Source organism: Dermacentor albipictus, unplaced genomic scaffold (assembly GCF_038994185.2).
Source record: "Dermacentor albipictus isolate Rhodes 1998 colony unplaced genomic scaffold, USDA_Dalb.pri_finalv2 scaffold_20, whole genome shotgun sequence".
NCBI lineage: Eukaryota > Metazoa > Arthropoda > Arachnida > Ixodida > Ixodidae > Dermacentor > Dermacentor albipictus.
Window position 1 is genome coordinate 1,680,934 of NW_027225574.1, and position 20,141 is coordinate 1,701,074.

General features: G+C 48.2%; 1 protein-coding gene across 2 annotated transcripts in view; it reads right to left on the reverse strand.

The window, feature by feature from the left end:
- Positions 1-20,141, reverse strand: part of LOC139052226 (uncharacterized) — a 723,436-nt gene that overhangs the window by 227,209 nt on the left and 476,086 nt on the right. For both annotated transcript variants that reach the window (XR_011509795.1, XM_070529323.1), the window contains exon 8: positions 5,190-5,330. Coding sequence is in view for 1 of the 2 variants with exons in the window: in XM_070529323.1 (XP_070385424.1) it covers positions 5,190-5,330 (141 nt within the window). In the remaining variant the exon portion in view is untranslated. The remainder of the gene's footprint in view (positions 1-5,189; positions 5,331-20,141) is intronic.

The following is a 20,141-nucleotide window of genomic DNA, read 5'->3' on the forward strand; positions in this document are numbered from 1 at the left end:
AGCTTTCCGGCAGAGGTTCCGGTATGCAAAAAAGGGCAAGGAGTCGAATGTTGACTTCGCGTTTCGTCTAAAAGCCGACCTGGTGGAATGGCTGAAGGGCGAAGAGGTTTACGACGACCGCGACAAAATTGTCGAATGCATCGCGTTGGAGCAGTTCTACCGTTGCATTGATGAGGATGTCCGGCTCTGGCTGCAAGATAGGCTAAATGATGTTAAGCTAAACAAGGCAGCAGAGTTAGCGGAAGAGTATTACACACGCCGCAGCTTGCACAGCAAGGCAGTGCGCATAGAAAAAGCAGATAGAAGAGATGGGTTTTACGGGAAGCCCGACGAACGGAAGGAAATCACGCGTCGCGAGTTTCGGGACGACGAATCCCTTACCAAAGAAACTGTAAGGGAAGGGCAGAATACATCTCAGAATGATGACGATGGTCCGAAACAGCGAAACGAAATGACGCGTTCTTTTGAAAAACGGAAACCGCTAACCTGCTACAATTGCAAAAAGCAAGGGCACATCGCTGCAAGCTGCCCAGAGAGAATTGCTTTTGCAACGATACAGGAAACTCACAAGAACATACGTCTATTGGAGCCCTATGTGCAGGAAATTAAGGTAAACGGCAAGAAGTGCCGAGCACTGCGGGACTCTGCAGCAACTATGGACGTTGTTCACCCGTCTTTCGTCTCCTCGAGTGATTTTACGGGAGAGTGCGTTAGGATACGGCAAGTGGCCGAGAAGGAGAGTGTCTGTTTACCGATCGCAACGGTTATCATTGAAGGAGAGTTTGGGAAACTTAACACCGAAGCCGCGGTGTCAGCCGCCCTCCCGGAGCAATTTTCCTACCTCTTCTCAAATAGCTCGGAGCAGCTGCTGAGGGATCACGGCAAATCATTCTTTGCCGACGTGGCGTACATGGCCCCCACGCGATCCAAAGCGCGCCCGCTGTCGAGGGAACTTGACTTAGCGTCGGTGAGCGAACAGCGGTGCGGTACAGGGACCGATCACGGTAACTTGAGTGGCGAGCAGTCACGGGAGAGGCAGAGCTCGGAGGCTGGCCTAGGCGAGCGGGTCCTGGAGGTGAGTGGGAGTGACGCGTGCAGTGCTAGCCGCGATATAGACGCGACGCCGCAATTAGGCGACGCGGGCTCCACACTCGCTCCGGTTTCCGCCAGCTGGCAGGAGCAGGCTGCAATTGAAAGGGAAACTCGGATTCGCAAGCAACAGGAAGATTGTTCACTAGCCGATCTGAGGAAGAGCGTCAAACGGGGAGTGAAAAAAAAGGGGGTTTCATTTGGCAAGGAATCTGGCTTATTGTACCGCCGCTACACGGATAAGCAGGGTCGCAAATATAAGCAGCTTCGGATTCCGCGAAAATATCGCCGGGAAAAAGGAATGACCTCATTTGCTTCCTCAGTAGTATGTTTTCGGTCCAAGTGATTTCAAGGGGACCATTCTATTTGTAATTATTATTGCTGATTATTAATTGTTTCTATTTTGGTGTGTTGTTGATTTGAAAACTGATTGTTTGAGCCTTGTGTGCTAGATCGTACACCTGCCTCTTGTTGCAGCGGGAGCAAAAAGAGGGATAGCGATTTAGTTAGGTTGATTTGGATTATGGCCTTGTCTGGTGTTTGACGGGAGACAGAGGGCACTTGTTCGTGTTGGGTGTTGCCTTTTGCCGGTCGGTTTTGCAAGCTGCAGAACGACCAAGCGGGACCAGTGGCGAGAAGCAAGGTCTTAGGAACGACCCGAGCGGAGCTGGTCAAGGTGCTTTGGCGACGACGCGGTGAGCAGAGCTCCTGTCCTGGCGGGTCGGACCTGGGCACGTGAAGTTACCTGGAGTCCCGACACTGGACGTGAACTTGGACGAGCCTGACGAACGTGCGCGCCTGGCATCCGAGCCACGTGGAGGCAGCTCGTCTTCCCGGCGCCTTATCTGAGGGCGGGGATGCTGTTGTGCCATCACCACAAGCCCGGATTCCGAATCTGCAAGATGCAGAATCTATCCTGCGAGCGCCCTACTTCTCCCTTCACAAGTCAAGATGCTGAGCCGTCAGGCAGCGGGGTCCTGCGGGAGAAGCCTCGACGAGCCGCATGTTTGGACGTGTCGGCGTGTGCCAGACAGCCCGGCGCCGCACCTCCCTTTGCCTGGAGGCCACCGCGCGCGCGAACTTCGAACCGGGTGGCCAGCGCGGTCGCTGGTTGGACCCCTCGGACGACCGTCGTGTGCTGACTTTGTATTGGGCCGTTTGAGTGACAATGGTTCCTCGGGCATTATAAAAGCAGCGACGCGCTGCCTGAAAAACAGGATCCGCCGACCCACCGGGAGAGAGTGTCGCTCCCCACTGGGGTGAGATGTGTCACGCGTTTTCGCCGGACGCCGTCGTGCGGGAACAGTCGCGTTTGTGTGAGCTCTCGGCCCCAGTGCCGATCCGATCTTGTCCTGTAAAATGACCTGTATATAATGTATAAAATCCCTTTCGTTATTCTCATCGACGCCTGGCTCGGAGTCTTCGCTACCAACGCTCTGTCACGAAACGGGTGACGAGCGCTACGGGACCACAAAGTCGTAATAGTGGTGCAGCGGTGCAAGTTCGTAACACTGGTGGCACCGGTTGGGTGTCGTAACACCATCCGCACATTGCACAAAAAACGATTTTTTGAACAGATAGCTCCGAACTCATCGAAACATTCACCCACCCATTCCATTATTTTCTAGGGCATCAAGAATGACTTCATGCCTTACATTATCATAGGCGCCCTTCACGTCTATGAAAAGCGCAACCAATATATGTTTGAGGTATTTTTCTTGTTGCCCAGGCGTCACGAGGTGAATGACGTTGTCAACAGAGGTGCGGCCTCTTCTAGATCCTGCCATGGTCTCGGGGTATATGTTGTGACGCTCACGATACATCTCGAGGCATGTGAGCACCATTCTTTCCATGACTTTACCAATTCCGCTGCATAGTGCAATGAGTCAGTAGGTTGCTAGGTGAAGTCGGGACTTTCCAGGCTTCAGGAGGGGTATAAAGCGGCTGCACTTCCACTGTTCAGGGACGTCGCCATTATTACATGACTGATAGTAACATTCCAGAAGTCGACCATGACCATCTTCACCTAGGTATAGGGGATGCCAGCCGGCCCTGACGACGATGAGCACCTGCATGTAGTTCATCATCGTCTTAATTTTCAATTCTGGGAAGGTGTCACAGGAACGTAGCCCAGAATTTAGTTATTGACGGTAACTACAGCACCTGCAATCTTCCCATAGAAATCTTCGGCTGTATCAACCTGTGAACGGCCTTGATGGAGGGCTAGCGCGCACAATGGATGTCGTTGTTGAGGAGAAGAGTCACGACCGCGCACCGTCTTTCTTACGACACACAGTGGCTTGCGAGAGTGAAGTGATCCCCACAGCGTATTCCACCGTTGTTCCTCCAGCTTGTCCATAGGAGGTTGGATTTTCTTTTGTATACGTCGAGCGTCTCTAAGGCCATGAATTTACTTGGTGCGCCTGGATCGCCTCTCGGCCCTTCTAGGAATCGTTCGCAGTCGCTCAAGTTTAATGTCAAAATCCTACGTTTTTTCGTGTATGTAAAGGTGTACTCAAATGCTTCCAGCGCAATTGTAATCAGGTCCTCAATACTGCAGCCAAGACTTCTTTGTATGCCTCTTCCACCTTTGTCTTATGCGCTGACCCCTTCACCTTTCAGGAAGTATAAAAGGAGGCGCTGCCAAACTCCATGATTTTCAAGTAGGTGGTAATATGGCCACTGCCGCAAGTCTCAACGTAAAAAAAACATGGAACATTTTGTTTTGACCAAGACGTCATGACACCAAAGTCAAATCCAAGCAACTGCTATACGTCGAGCCACCAAGTACGTTGCACTGCTGCTATTCATGATGCTGAGTTCGCGGTGATAAGCAAATTCGGCAAGCTTCCGGCCACTGGAATCAATTCTGCAGCTTACCCAAAGAAAATTGTGAACATTAAAGCCACCAGTTATAATCCAAGGGTCCAGGATTTGCCATCAGGATGTCTCGCAGTCGGTCGCCGTCGAACCAACTAGACAGGGGAGATGTAGGCGCCGATAAGGGTTGAGCTAGGCCACATTCTTCTTTGCAATGTCGTGACACATATTTGGTTTTCATCATGAGGTTGCACCGAATGAAGAATGTAGATTGGTAGCTCACTCGCGACGCTTATCTTTTCCCGGTACATCTTCCACCCAAGCAGTAGAAGTCATCCTTGTGCAATCTCAACTTTTTATCTTCTGGTGGATCCTAGAATGCACACTTACGCTTTTCCAAAGTTTGCTTTATTTCCTTATTATATCCATATTTATCCGCGTTTGTCTGATCTGCTGCATGAGGGGCCGAGCATACGCAGAGCGTCTTGAGCCACAGTGCCGAGAACATACATCTGCATAGATGTCCTTGATAGGTACGACTCACCATGCGCAACAGTTCGAAACTTTTTTCCTTCTAATATACGTATAGCCACGGAATCGTCTATTGTGAAGCGAGAGTATGCATCGACGTAACAAAGGTGAGTTATCAAGAATTCACAGTGGCATTGCAAGGACAAAGTTACGGCAAATACACCATCCCGGCTGAACAGCCAGGTCTGAAGCGCACGCACGTTTTAGCGTCATATATGCCCCTATTTTTCGCAGCACGAAACTATAAGCACCCATGTGTCCATGCATTCAACAAAGCCGGACAGCCACGTCTGAAATCGTTGTGAAATTGTAAGTCCCTATCAATGAGAATAAAAGGAAAGAGCAGAAAGTGGGCTGAAATGTGGACGACATATCTTCTAATTATTATGCAAGCAAGATGCAATCTGACAAATAAGGAGCTAATACACGTAGAATATGCGAATCCGACCACGTAATATGACGTATGTGACTAGCGATCACACACATGGCCATTAACACAAGCAATTTTATGTTTCCTGCATTTTGGTTAGGTTCTTCTCGTTATTTTTTAGGGACCGGCGCCAACATGTCTGCGCAGTCACTGCATTGCCTCGCCGTAGACATTACTTCAAAGACTAGCCCTTGTCCCGCACTGTGCTTCATCTTTGGAGTCCCTCTAGCGCTATCCGAATATGTGAATTATTATGCATGAAGCATTTAATGCACTCATGAATTAAAACATTAGAAGCAAAGCATTCGCTTATGTGTACCTCTTGCCTCCGGTTTTGGCAGGTCCTCAGGGCTGATTCTTGGGCTGCCAAGTGGCTGGTTACAGCCGCCTGCCATTGAAGATAAAGCAGGCTTCTCTCACCGTCGTACCCGTTCATACGCTCCAGCAAAGTTTCGCTCATCTGAAACCGAAACATATACAACGCTCAAATTGGAAGACTGTATCTTCAGGAGTGTATTATTGTAGAGATAGCGCAAAAAAATAGCACAAGACGTTTAACTCAATACCAGAAATTCTACAACCTGGCTAACGTTAACTTAAAGAGGCAAAAATAAATACGAAGCTGCTACTGCCCCAACTTGGTGATATTACAATCTTTCAAACATAAATGTTCGAGAAAGCAGCGCAAATGCATATGCTGCATGTACTTGTGATTGTGAGCGTCCCTTTGATATTGCTGAAGGGGACGCATGCTATACCAATATATACATACATATATATATATATATATATATATATATATATATATATATATATATATATATATATATATATATAGCGTTGATGCTGCCATCTCGCCCTACCTCTCATATCAAATCGATTTTTTTTCCTGGTTCGCCTAACACCTGAAGTAATTCTCGAAGTAGTTAAGGATCTCAAGGTGTCTAGTGCCGGCCCCAACAATACTCACTCTGCCTACTTTAAATTACTCGCAAACATAATATTTGATGTACCTTCTTTTATTCAGCCCTTTAAAAAACATGGTGTGTTCCCTCGTGAGATAAAAAGAGGTAAGAATATTCCTGTATTCAAGAAGAAGCTACCACATTGAAATTTGTTATTATCGTCCCTTATTCATCATGCTATTCTTAAAGGGACACTAAAGCGAAACCATAAATCAGTTTAGACTAATGAAGCATTGTTTGAGAACCCTGCAGCCAGTCATTTAAAAAAAAATAGTTTGATTATTAGATGAGGAAATGAAGGTCCAAGTATCAGTATTTGAATTTCGCGCCGAAAGCCCGACGCCGCTACGTCAGTTTGACGTCAGGGATTCCAAAGTATGTTTTCGCATTTGGGCCGCGTTGGCTGAGTAAAGGTTCATGAAACTTGCCATGTTCAATATTTGCTTCCTTTAGAACACAATGTAGTCAATCTGTACCACTATATAGAATTAGTAGGCCCTAGAAGATGCCATCAAAATCCAAGACGTCACAGCCCCCAGGTGCGGGAACATAAGTAGGCGTCGCCACCCGTATTTCGTTCTTGCGCTTTTTCTGGCTTACCAAACGTCTTATCGTTGTAATAGTGGTGTTTTTGGTGTTTTAGAGCGGTAATTTACTGATGCAGAAGAAATCATTTTTCACTTTAGTGTCCCTTTAAGCAAAATTGATGAAAAACTCACAGAACGGTTGCGATCGAATATGCAAATGTTTAAGCCTTAGCTGTGGTGTGAGCAACGCGTTTTCGCTTCCGATTTCCAGATCACCGAGGTGCATAATAGTCCTAAGATACCGCTTATTCCTTGACATTTCAGCGTAAATGATGTTTTATAGCGTTCGCGTTTATACCAGATCCTCTACGATGCTCGAGTACCTGTCGGCTTTGTAAGCTAACACTGGCGCAGCCGCAGGCGCTATATGACGGCAACGCCATTACGATTCTAAAATAATGAAGATAGAATAACGGTGACATCGTGAAGGCGATGACATGAGGAACAATGAAATGAACACGATTGCACGACGACGATGGCATAACGAGCACGGTGTGAGAAAAATGGTGTGACAAAAGCCTTTGGATAGACAACGATGGCACGACCATTACGACACCCCGGTGACGGTATGACAACGAATGCATGACGACGATAGTACGACAACCACGTCGCAAGCACTTATGAACGACGACAGCATAGCTGCGCTAAAATGACGAAGAAGCAATAACGTCCACAGCATGAAGAAACGGGTATCAGGACAAGATGACGATGAGTGTACCGAGACAAGGGCGTGATGCCAACTCTATGATGACTACAGTATAACGACGACTGTATGACGACGACATTGTGACTGCGCTGGCACTTACCCAGTGACATGCCGACACACACAATGACACACTCAGCGGTATTACCCCCATGCGAGCTTTAAACTGCAATATCTCAGCATATCCGGAATCAGCACAACACTGAGGCCAGCCCCAACGGTGCAAATAGAGCAACCAGCTAAGAGAAGCTAATGGTTAAAAATTTGTCCACTTAACAAATTATCTGAATGAATTTAATAATTTTTCTTCGTCCAAATTAGGATTCCACGCTCGGTACCCCAGTGATCACGCTCTTATTTTTTTGCTTACCATTTTAAAACATCTCTGGGTGAATGTTCTTTTAGATGCTCTGTACTTACTGACACTAAATCATTCCATTCAATTAGCACAATACCTTCTTAATATCTCTGCATTCTTTGGGTACTTCAAACACTTTTCGGTAGCTATCTAGGTTTGCACTGTTATGATCGACCTGTCAGATGTGAGATGTATTCAAGCGGGCGTCCCCATGTCGACATCATTGCCCTCTTCCCCGAAACGGCGTCAAGCCTTCTACCCGCCGCGCTTAAACAAAGGGATGAACGAAGAGAAAGCAAACCGAAGGGTGGGAGGCCGTCGACGACAGAGCCTGACGAATGCACTAATGCTTCGACAGGCTCCCTGTGAAGAGCTCGACACCAGGAGACCACAAAGGATAATTAAGGCCGTCTTGGCTCCCGTACGATTGACCTGTCAAGTGTGAGAACTGTTAAAGCGGGCGTCCCCATGTCGACATAATTGCCCTCTTCTCCGAAACAGCATCAACCCCTTTTTCCCCGAGCTGACACAAAGGGGCCGACAAGAGAAAGTAAACCCGAAGGGCAGGGTCAACGGCAGAGTCTATTTTCAGTCTCCCCCGGGAAGACGTGGATAACCACAAGACCGAAAGGGCGTCAACACCTTTTCCACGAGCTGACACAAATGGACGGAAGAAGGAAAGAAAACCCGAAGGGCAGCGTCGACGGCAGAACTTTCTTCCACAAGCTCCCCACGAACATGTCGACAACAAAAGGACCGCCAGGGGTTATGTAAGGCCATGCTGGCCCCCGTGTTAATCAGAATCGCTCGAGACTCAAATGAGACATGTACGAATGAAGTGAATACAATCTTTCCTACTTTATTTCATCATCACTGTGCCCAGTTTCATCGTCGTTTCCTGCTTCTTGCGGTGAAGACCCACCTCACCCGGTCGAGATCGTATCAGTACCTTTCTATGTATGTTTATATCTCGCCCTTTTCCTGCCCACACGTGGTTGGATAGTTAGTTCATTGAGCTTCTGTGTAGAGGTAGCAGTGTTCGAAACAAACCATCGCACCAATATGGGTCACTGAGTATGTGACAGTGTGTACATATCTGCCTATTTTGAACGAAGGTCTGTCACGCCGGCATGGGTTACTAGATTCGGCACTGGGTAGGTACAACTGTGACGAAGAAACTCTTTGATCACCGACTCGGGCTGCGCTTGTTTTAATGAATCTCTTTCACACGTGCTTAGATCACTCTGGGAATGTACCAGTAGCTGTTCGTGCCGCTACTCAATCAATATCTTTAATGCCAACTTGGGTAACTAGGTATGTGCCACTGCGAATGTGTGAAGAGTATGTGTATGTGCCATTGCTCAATCAACATCTCTAATGCCAACTTGGGTAACTAGGTATGTGCCACTGCGAATGTGCCAGTAGACGTTTATGCCGCTTCTGAATCAACATCTTTAATGCCAACTTGGGTAAGTAGGTATGTGCCACTGCGAATATGTCAGTAGCTGTTTGTGCCGCTGCTGAATCAACATCTTTATTGCCAACTTGGGTAACTAGGTATGTGCCACTGCGAATGTGCCATTATGTGTGTGTGCCGCTGTTCAATTAACATCGTTGATGCTAACTTGGGTAACTAGGTATGTGCCACTGGGAATGTGCCACTCTACAATGACAAAAAAGATACCTTAAATTTCACTGATGCTGAGCCGAATCGAACCCACGTCACAACGGTTTCTCAACGACAGCAACTCGAAGCCGTAGCAGGCTACGCAACAAGAGCAATGGGTATGTGCAGCTTTTCGATGAACACATTTCACGCCAACGCTTTACCGAGCAGCGCCATGAATGCACTAGGCGTGTGTCACTCTTCAATCTACGTCTCTCCAACTCGGGTCCCTGAGTATGTGCTACTGAGCGTGCGGAAAGCGAGGGAAGAATTACCACCGTTAGTAGGCACCGGCGCGCCACGCTGCTTGTCTCGGACGCTACGCGCGGACTTCTCGGCAGCGCTACTAGATGGCGCAGCTTGTCCAAACACAAGCTCCAAAATAGCTTTAGAATAGGTAGGCGTCTGTATTACAAATTATTTGTCCTAACTCAGAGGACTCAAATAACAAGAGTAGAAAGCAGACAGTTATATTCTGGATATTCTGGAAGTGGTAGGCTTGCGCAACGATTCTACACAGCTTGTAAGAGAGATTTACCTAGAAAAAAAAAACCGGTTCTGTTGAATGGGAAGGGATGAGAAGTGAGCATAAAGTTGATATCAATAAGCGACTGGGGCAGGGGTGCCCTTTATCTCCACTGCTGTTGATGATGTACATGGTGAGGATTGAGAGGGCGCTAGAAGGAAGTAGTATAGGGTTTAATCTCTCATACAAATAGGCCGGTACAGTAGTAGAGAAGCCGCTTCCAGGTTTGTTTTATGCGGACGACATTGTGATGCTAGCTAACAAGCAAAGAGATTTGCAACGCCTCGCTAAGATCTGTGGACAGGAAGGCAACAATTTGGGTTTGAAATTAAGTGTTAGAAAATCAGGTGTTATGGTATTCAATGAAAAACTTGAACAGACCGTGTCAATTCAATTAGCTCTGGTAAAAGAATATGAATACCTTGGTGTACGAATAAACAAAAGCAATAGATATATTGAAACAAAGGAAAAAACAATAACAGCAAAGGGCAAGAGAAATGTTGCCATAATGAAACACAGAGCGCTATGGGTATACAATAGCTGCGAGATGCTCCGGGGTATGTGGAAAGGTGCAACGGTTCCAGGACTTACATATGGAAATGCGCTTGTTTGCTTTAAATCAGGGCTACAATCAGGACTCGATGTCAACCAAAGCTCAGTGGGACGCCTCGCATTGGCCGCTCACGGGAGGACTACAAATAAAGCTGTGCAGGGTGATACGGACTAGACAAGCTTTGAAGTGAGAGAAGCTCACAGTAAAATTGATTATGAAGAACGACTGAGGACTATGGAACGAAGTAAATGGGCTGGGAGAGTTTTCATATATTTTTACAGGAAAAACCTTGACTAACAGGGGAGAAAAAGAATTAGGAAGCTTACCAGCGAGTATGCGACCTGTATGGTCACCGACATGGCAACAACGCACGTCAAGCTGGAAGTAAGAGACAGTGAGATAGTCTCATGGGTGGTGCCAAAGAGAAATTGCTTTGAGTAACTACTTAGGAGGAAAAAAATGATATAAGGAAATAAACAATCTATGGTAACTCAAAGAGAAGCTCATTACTTTTCTAAGCGAAATCATGATGCCTTAGAATACGCTCTTATAAACCGAGACATAAGAAGGAAGAAGCATGTACTTGCTGCGGTAAAGCTAGGGAAACAATGGAGCATGTTTTAATAAAATGTGAAGATATCAGCAAAGCGGTCGATTTAGGCACCACTGGCCTCCTTGAAGCCCTTGGTTTCAGCGAGAGCAGGGGGAAGTAAACATGTCCGCAGTAGAGAATAGTAAGAGGCGATTGGAAGGTGGGTGGAAGAAAAGTAGGGAAATGACAAACAACGGAGGCGTGCAAAAACAAAGTTCACAATAGGAGTTGAGAAATTTTGGTTATGGGAATTCATCATGTATTTTTCTCCTTTTTCATTTCAACATAGGTAGGATATTAGGCAAAATAATAATAAGAGCTTGGTGGAGCAATCCACCCCACCGTTCCACATGGGACGCCCATACCATCCATTCCTTCATCCATCCAGCCACCTGTACACCCATCCATTCAAGCATGAGACAGGAGCCCGAATGTCGAGTGACGGGTTTCTCTGCGTTCGCGTACGCCGGTGCACCATGCATTTCGGAGGCCACGCGCAGGCTTCGAGGCGGCAGCGCAAGATGGCGCCAAGTGTTCTTAGGGAAGCGCGTAAGAGGAATCCCGCTGCAGTAGACGCCTCATGCAGAACTCGGTTCGACGGTGGAAATAAGTTGCGCAGCTATATAGATTCAATGCTAACGCATTACACTCGACAGTCATCATGGGATGAGTTCTGCTGAATTTTTCTTACATGAAATCTTTAGGAACACCCAACCCGGCGTTAATAGAGGCATCATGGTTATTTACGACCCAGAAGTAAATTGATCAGCATTTGCGACATGCATTCCACACCAAAAGAGTAATTAAGTTTCTCTGGGGTCTAGTAAATTTAAACCCCAATATGTTCTTGATCCGTTAAGTTATTAGGCTACGTGATCATCAGAGCACTTCGCGCTGCATGTTTTCGGCAAATGCTACTATAGTGAATTTTAATCACAATCAATCATCATTAACGGAAAAACAGAACTTACACCTACCACACTGTTTTAAGTACAGCTGCCTCCTCACTAATATCATAAACTGAGATTTCTTTTATTTAGTGCATCATGTTACACCATTTCTGCTCAACGGGTCGTTTCTAGGTGTATACAGCTCTGTTATTTATTGAGGTTCACTAACAAAATTAAAAGGAAAACTGCATATGGTATTCAGGTAGTAATCAGAAGTGGCCCACATTTAATTCATTTCATACTGTTGTCTATGTTTTGCGTTTATACCATTCCCACACCACTCGCACTACATTACCTGCTCTGAAAGTACAGCACTCACCTTGCCCCACTTTATATGCTAGAAAATCTGGATATTAAAGTACTAACTTTTGCGTTTCCTTATTATACCAAAATAAAACCAAATTGTGGGGTTTTACATGCCAAAATCACGATATGGCCTTCAGGCACGCCATAGTTGGGAATTAGGAATGAACTTCTGCCGCCTGATCTTTATTAATGTGCACCTGAATCTAAGTACACATGTCTTATTCAATTTCGGCCGCATCGAAATGTGGCCGCCGCTATCGGGATCCAACTCGCAGCCGGAAGCTCAGCAGCGCAACGCCATATCCGCTAAGCTACCACGGCGCGTACCACTATTCTAGATAGATTCCTTTATTGCAAACTGATGGTATGGGTAGTCTCTATTGATTAGTAACATTTAACCTCGGTATTCTTGACCTCATAACTCACCTGGGGTCCTGTAACATAAGACAATTCCAATTTGTTTTTATTTCAATCTCCTGACGGCTTATTTACGTAACCGCCGACGCATGTATTGTGTGGTAACCCGCAGCGTTGTTTGAAAAGCCCAATCAAATACGCTCCTCGATCATAGGAGGTCACTTTTCTTTTTCAAGGTGACTAGTACTGCCTACATTGAGCAGATTTTCTTGTACAAATGGCTGAAAGGGGGGGAGGAGCACGCTCAAATGAAATAGGGATTCGATAGGGCCGAGCCACCACAGTGAAAGTACGTAGATAACCGGAAGAAGAGGGTTGCGCCGGCGTTTGCGGTTGGTCCACCTCTCCTCATTTAGCAGTGGCTGGTAGAAAATTGTGGCGGCGTGCGATGGGACGTTAAAAATGCCTCAAGAACGGATCCTCAGCAAAGAAGAGTTGCCAAGGTGATGTTATATACGTCCCGAAAGGGCTTGATAACGTTATACTGCCACAGGAAAATGTTATTATACGCAAATAAATTCATGCTCCCCCACTGCTCCGAGTGGCTAATGCAGAGCAATCGGCTGGCAGCCAAGTTCTATTCCTTTCGGTACGGGGCAGTCTCCGGATGGAGGAGGAGGAATGAACGTTTATTGTAAGAAACAGCGAGAAAGTGTCCTTTCTTCGCCCTAGGTGGGCGGCTCTCTCAGTCCAGAAAGCCGTTGGCTAATGCTGCAGCCCGGGTCCGGTCCACCAGACTTCGCTGATCTTCCAGGCTCTGTGCCTTTAACATTGCCTCCGGATGGTGAGAAAAAAGATCAGTTTTCTTCGGCATATACGTGTCTTTAAAGCGTTTACGCCACTTTGAAGTGGTGAATTTTCGCCGTTTTGTAACGCCGCGTGACAGACAAGCGAATTGGGCGCAGCCCGAAAAGGTTTGATCAATGGCAGAGTATTATGGGGAAAAGGCGTCGAATGAAAAATAATGGTTGTTCTTGCATTCAGTCTTGTTGTTATTGTTAAAAATTTTATTTAAACGAGGTGTTCGGGCCACGTAGGCCCCTGGGCCCCCGCACGACCGTACTCCACTCAAGTGTTTATGTTCCGTAGGTCCATAACAATGGCAGCCCGGCTGGTCGCGATGGTCTGCGTTGCCGGGTCCTCAGAGCGGAGCACGGTCTCCCAGTCCTCCCACGACGTCAGGTGCTCCAGGCCCCGCGGGGGAGGGTCCGCCGGGCAAAGCGAGAAAAAATGGATGGCGGATGCGAACGCTTCGGGAAAGAGGGCGCAGGCGGGGGTGGGGAAAGAGGGATGGTAATGGGATAGGGTGACAGGGGAGGGGAATGTGTGGGTCTGGAGTCACTTCCAAAGTGTCGCATGTCTGTTGTCTAGGGATGGGTGAGGTGGGGTGTAGATCTAACGTGCTGCTCTATAAGCCTGCGTGAGATCGCTGAAAGAGTGCATGCGATCCTTCGTGAATCCCGGATCGGAGGCCATCTGAGCCCGGTTAATAGAACCTCGGGAAAAAAGGTTGGCAGCCTCGTTTCCGGGATTCCCGGAGTGCGCAGGCACCCATATCAGCTCCACATGGCGGGGTGGATGTGCAACGGGCGAGTCCAGTATGCAAAAAGCAGGAACATGGACTCGGCCTCGTACAAAATTTAGTATAGCTGTTTTTGAATCTGTTATTATGTACCGGGCTTCCGTATGGGTGATGGCAATGGCAATCGCAGCTTCCTCTGCAGCTTCTGGGGAAGTGTGTGGGGGGAGGGGTAGTGTGATGAGTGGGGAGAGGAAGGAGTCTACCACGGCGGCAACCGCTTGCTGTCCCATACATGCGGCGTCCACCCATACAGCTTCCGATACGGGGCCGTAATAGCGATGCAGCGCCTTAGCTCGAGCTCGGCGGCGCGCCTCGTGGTGTTGTTGGTGCATGTTCCTCGGGAGCGGCTTAATAAGCAGCTCCCGGTGGATGTGGCGTGGGGTGGCGAGTAGTGTAGGGTCGTTGGCCGGTATCCGGATCCCCAGGGAGTCCAGGATGTGCCGCTCAGTGGATGTTCGTGTCAGGCGAATGTATTGGGCCTGTCGGTGGGCTTCTACAAGTTCCATGATAGTGTTCTGGAGGCCCAGGCCGAGTAGTCGGTCTGTGGGTGTATTAATGGGTAGTTTTAGTGCTACTTTGTACGCCTTGCGTATTAAGGCATCTAGGGCATTAGCTTCGTGTCGGGATAAGTGTAAATATAGGGTTGTGTAAAGCACATGGTTGAGGACGAAGCCATGGATGAGGCGACATAGGTCGCGCTCCTTCATGCCTCTGTGGTGGGCTGAAACCCGGCGAATGAGGTGTGAAATCGCACCTGCAATCTGCTTTAGTTTCTTCATGGCGGTGGTGTTTTTACCATCACTCTTATTATGGAGTCCTAGTATGGGGAGGGTTTCAACCTCCGGCACTGGGCGTCCGTCCAGCTCGATCGTGATGGGGGAGCATGGGGAGTAGCGATTACGAGGTCTGATGAGTAGTAGCTCAGATTTTTCTGGGCAGCAAGAAAGACCGATACTGGCAGCATTATTTTGGGTCAGGGTGGCTGCAGACTGGAGAGTGTCCTCTATGCCGCCGTCACTGCCGTGGGTTGTCCACAGCGTGATGTCGTCGGCATAGAGGGTGTGCTTGAGATGGGGTATGATTGCCAATTGTCGGGCCAGGGGGATTAGGGTGATATTAAATAAAAAGGAGGACAGAACGGACCCTTGCGGGGTGCCAACACTACGTAAAGTAAAAGAGAGGGAGGTGAGTGGACCAAAGTGTATCTGAGCCGTGCGGTTGGTCAGGAATGCTTGAATGTAGGTGTACGTACGTGCACCTACGTTCAGTGGCGAGAGGGCAGTCATGATCGCATGGTGTTCTACGCGATCAAAGGCTTTGGAGAGGTCCAAAGCCAAGACTGCCTTTGTGTGACCCGGGATAAGGGGGTCGAAAATGTCGCGCATAAGTTGTAGCATGGCATCCTGCGCGGATAAATGGGGGCGGAAGCCCACCATGTTGTGAGGGTAAAGGTCGTTTTCCGCCATGTGTTGTGTGAGTCTCGATAATACTACATGCTCGAAAAGCTTGCCGAGGCATGAGGTTGGCGAGATCGGGTGAAGGTTTTGGAGTGTAAGTGGTTTGTTGGGTTTGGGTATGAAAATGACCCTCGCATGACGCCAGGACTGGGGGAGGGTGCCCTCCCTCCAACACTGGTTGAGGTAGTTCGTAATCTGTGTGATGGATTACGAAGCATAGATTTGGTTACCTGGTCGGCGCCAGGTGCGGAGCTGGTACGGAGAGTCAGGAGGGCCGCTCTGACTTCCGTCTCCGTTATGTCCGTGTCGAGTGTGGGGTTGGGCTGCCCTGTGTAGGGAGGCAAGCGAGTCGGTGTGCCTGGGGAGGTGTAAGGTTTTTGAAGTGTGTCTATAAGGCTGTCAGGGTTGTCTATGTGTGCGTGGATGAGTCTTGTTACAAGGTGTTGTGTCGCTGTTTTTGTCTGCGTCGGATCTATAAGGTGGCGGAGGAGTTGCCAGGCACGCTTGGTGGACAGGTTCCCAGCAATGCCGTCGCATATCTGGCCCCAGTTGGACCGGCAGAGGTAAATGTTTTTTACCAATCATGGAGGACTAATTGCAGAATTGGAATAGAAAAGTTTGGAATAGCTTTACGTTATAGCACAAGTCACATTTTCCTGTATTCCAGAGGAATCTCTAGGGAACAAAAGTATTGCTAGATTTGATTACCAAAAATTTATCTTGCCAGAAGTCCGAAGCAATTACGATAAAAAACGCTCCATTTATGACTGTTGCACTTAAGAACCCCATACTATTCCTCATAAGATGCTCTCACACATTAACGACCTTTAAAGGCTCTTCTAACACATTTTGAACACATCAAGAGAACGTTGCCGAGCTATTATCGAGATTCCTGTGAACATGCGAGCCAAATGTTATTGCAGTGCATGCAGCAAGGAATTTGAAATAGCGTGTCAAAAGTAGTGAGAAATCGCTTGCTCTTATCTCCGTAATGTCGTCATCCAGCTTCATCGCAAGCAGATGGACCCGCAACTATTCGCTGATTGCGTGATCGCGCGAACATTCTCAGTAATACAAATATAGCTCCTTTGAGTTTAACAAAGTACATATATATACACACCTGCGATCACAAGAAAGTCGGAGTTTCGCCCGAAAGGCAAAGCATCGATTTCGATAGCGAATCAGTGGACAACTATACGAAGTAAGGATATTAGTTTTATTATGGGCCTTATGAACTTGCACACATTTAGCAAGCTTGGTGATACTCACGCACAAGCAAACATGAACTCATCTCACTCGACTCCCGCCAGAACTCGCTGCTTGAACGCTGGAGGGAGGAAGCGCGATAGCAGCAGCGAGCGAATTGACCTTCATGCTGCGCGTCTCGCGTCAACGCGAACGAAGCCGCAAAAACTCAGCTGACGGGCGGACCGTGTGCCCCCCCCCCCCCCCCCCCCCCCGCAGATGGCTTTCAAGATGCAGTGGCCCGGGCGGCCGCGCGCATCCGCCCAGGCCGGCCAGAAAAGAACGGCCCCCTCCTATACCCTCTCCCCGGAGCCATGCGAGCGACGGAAGACGGCGCGCTTCCAACCCGCTTTCCTCGCTCGCGTGCGCGAGATTGAGCCGCGGTCGCCGGCTCACGTTCGCACGCGTTCACTAGCACATACAGCACACGGCCCGCGGTGACGACTTTATCGCCCTTGGACTTTGTACAGAACCTCGCGGCGACGCCGAAGGCATGAATGCGCCTGGAGTGCCGATATAATTGCCATCGCAATAAAAGACAAAAACCGTTTCATCTTTACGCTGCGGATCTAAACATGACAGTTGCGTATTGCTGCACATTCTGCGTGTGCCCTCATGGATGAAAAGCGCAGCGTAGACACCGTAGCCGCCACTGGGTGCCACCACGCGCCGTCTCGCATTCAACGTTAGGGCGGGGTCAGCGGGAAATTGCTCCCTTAAAGGGAAGCTGAAAAGGTTTTCCAGAAAAAATGAGTGAACATGTGTACATAATGGTTTTCAACCCTCCGAATTCGAATATCGTATCGAAATTGAGCGAAAGAAAGCGCAAATATATTTTAATTCGACGAAAAGTGCAGCAGCGGACACGCCCAGCTCGCGCGTCTCATTTCCGCCTGTGATTGGTCGGGCGACCCGTGACGTCAACTTTAGCGACCGACCGCTGCCGCTCCACATGAAGCGCGGTGCCAGGTAGTTTGGTGCCGTAATGGAAAATTAAGAGGTAATAGAAAATTTAGAGAGGCTGCGTTTTTCTGAAGAGTTCGGCGTTGCTCCCTACATGTACGAGCCGATTGCAAAGAGCCGACCTCTCGAAGAAGCAAACGATGCTGGTGCGAGCAGTGCTTTCGACGAGAACGAAAGCGAAGTCTTGGGATCTCCTCGTGTTGGAAATGCTCTTTGGTGAGTATGTTTCTTGCAAAGCGATCTAGTGATCTCGCCGATCTTTCGCCGATCTAGTGAGCTCGTTTCCGGTCAAACAACTGCAGTGTTGTGTTCCTGCATGCCTCCTCGTGGAACGTAAGCGGGGATGCGATCGTCGGCATTTGTGCTCTGTCCAAAGCTGTCGGCAACCTACAAAGACGGTTCAAACGCGTGAAAAGCTTCCTGGTTCATGCAGTGCGTGTAGTGACCTTCATCTGTGCGCCATCCGCACGCTACTCGTCACCGAAGTCGTAAAGGCGGCGAATTCCGTCGGCTACGTGAGACGGTCGGTTTCTCGCTGTGCGCGAGAGACGGGGGGAGCGTAGCGTCCTGGCGTGCGCCGGCTTTCCAGCATATGCAAACTCTACATTTCCACTGCGTTATGATAGCTGCGTGCAGGCTGTTTTACAACGCACGTGCAAATAGAAAATTCGCGGCGCTTTGCGACGAAACGTGCGTCGAGGGCGGGAAATAAACATGCACCTTCCGTTCAGCGTGCTAACATGAAGGAGCTCGCAGTAAATCAAAATCCAGGTTTGGGCGAGTTCGTGTTCTCATAAGGCCTTCCAACACCAGTTATTATCAGTCAGTCCGCACTCGTGCCGTCTTTGTTTTCGTTGCTCCGATCTTTTCGCGCTGCGTTTAGAAAGCCTGCTAGTGGAAATTCTGGTGATAATCGTCGTCACGGAAGTGGTTGGAGCACAGCAGTGTTGTTCTTCAGGGCTTGAAATTCTTTCGCTCTACAGCAGCCTCCCACTTCCTTAAAAGCTTGTTGTCTTGTGGGAAGCAATGGAAGACAACATCGTCGCGGCCGCTGGTGTTCGTGCAACCGTAGGCTGCACAGAAAGACGGCATGATCGGCCCACCACATCAGTTGATGCTGCGCACGTTGACCACCACTCTACATACACACAGACGCACCAACAAAGAAATGCAGGGTCGATCGAAGCAGATTACGACGGCACGCACGCAGAAACAAGCACGGTCAGGCACGGTCGCGCAGGCTGCGAAGGCACCCGCCGTGGTTGCTCAGTGGCTATGGTGTTGGGCTGCTGAGCACGAGGTCGCGGGATCGAATCCCGGCCACGGCGGCCGCATTTCGATGGGGGCGAAATGCGAAAACACCCGTGTACTTAGATTTAGGTGCACGTTAAAGAACCCCAGGTGGTCAAAATTTCCGGAGTCCTCCACTACGGCGTGCCTCATAATCAGAAAGTGGTTTTGGCACGTAAAACCCCAAATATTATTATTAGGCTGCGAAGGAGCTAAACACTACAGTTGACGTCACAACAACGCGGTTTCCGGTCTCCGCTCGCATCGTCAGCGTCAGCAGCAGCGCGCGGCATTGGACGGGGGGCGGAGCTACAGCGCAATTTCAACCGACGATTACGTCGCTCCTATTTGAAAAAGAAAAACCTAAATTTGATCTACGTGGTTTATAAGGTTCCCGCATCCGTATATGAGCGTCTTATTGAATTCGACAGACTCTTCAGCTTCCCATTAAGCCCCCTTGCCGTCTCCCTTGTGCAGATTACAGCGCGTTAGTGGAAATGAAAAGACAAAGAAAGCCTCCGATTGGTCCGATAACTGCCTCTAACTTCGCTTGTACTTGAGGAATCGCGGCAGGAAATTCGTGAGACGATCTCATACTGCGATTAGTTAGGAAAGTCTTTCAGTGCCCCTTTAAAAAAAGAACCTAAGAAGTTTCTCCTAACGTTCTATACTTCTTTATATTTACCAGCCTGTGTATATCTCGGTTCTCTTTTGCGCTCTCTCATATTTCTTTCTCTCTTTTTCTTTGATATAAAACATATACGTGCCTGTTTGGTTTTAGACTTCAGGACTTTGTATTGTTAATAGGCTCTTTATAAATTTGCTTCTGATATTAACATTTCCTTTAAGCATGTCGTAGATGTTTGTTTATTAGTGTTATTACTTTGCGTAATATTTGATTTTTTTGCAGTGTTCAGTTTTGTTTCTGCCATTTCATTTATGGCATTTGTCTGTATATCTATGTCCTACAGCCAAGAACGACGCAACGTCCTTCTGTATGTTATATATTGCTATTGCTGAATTTTGAACTAAAACTTCTAAGCCGAGAAAGTAGATAATATGGTTGAATTTGGCCGAGTCCGAAATTGCTGTGGGGATTCTCATTGAGACG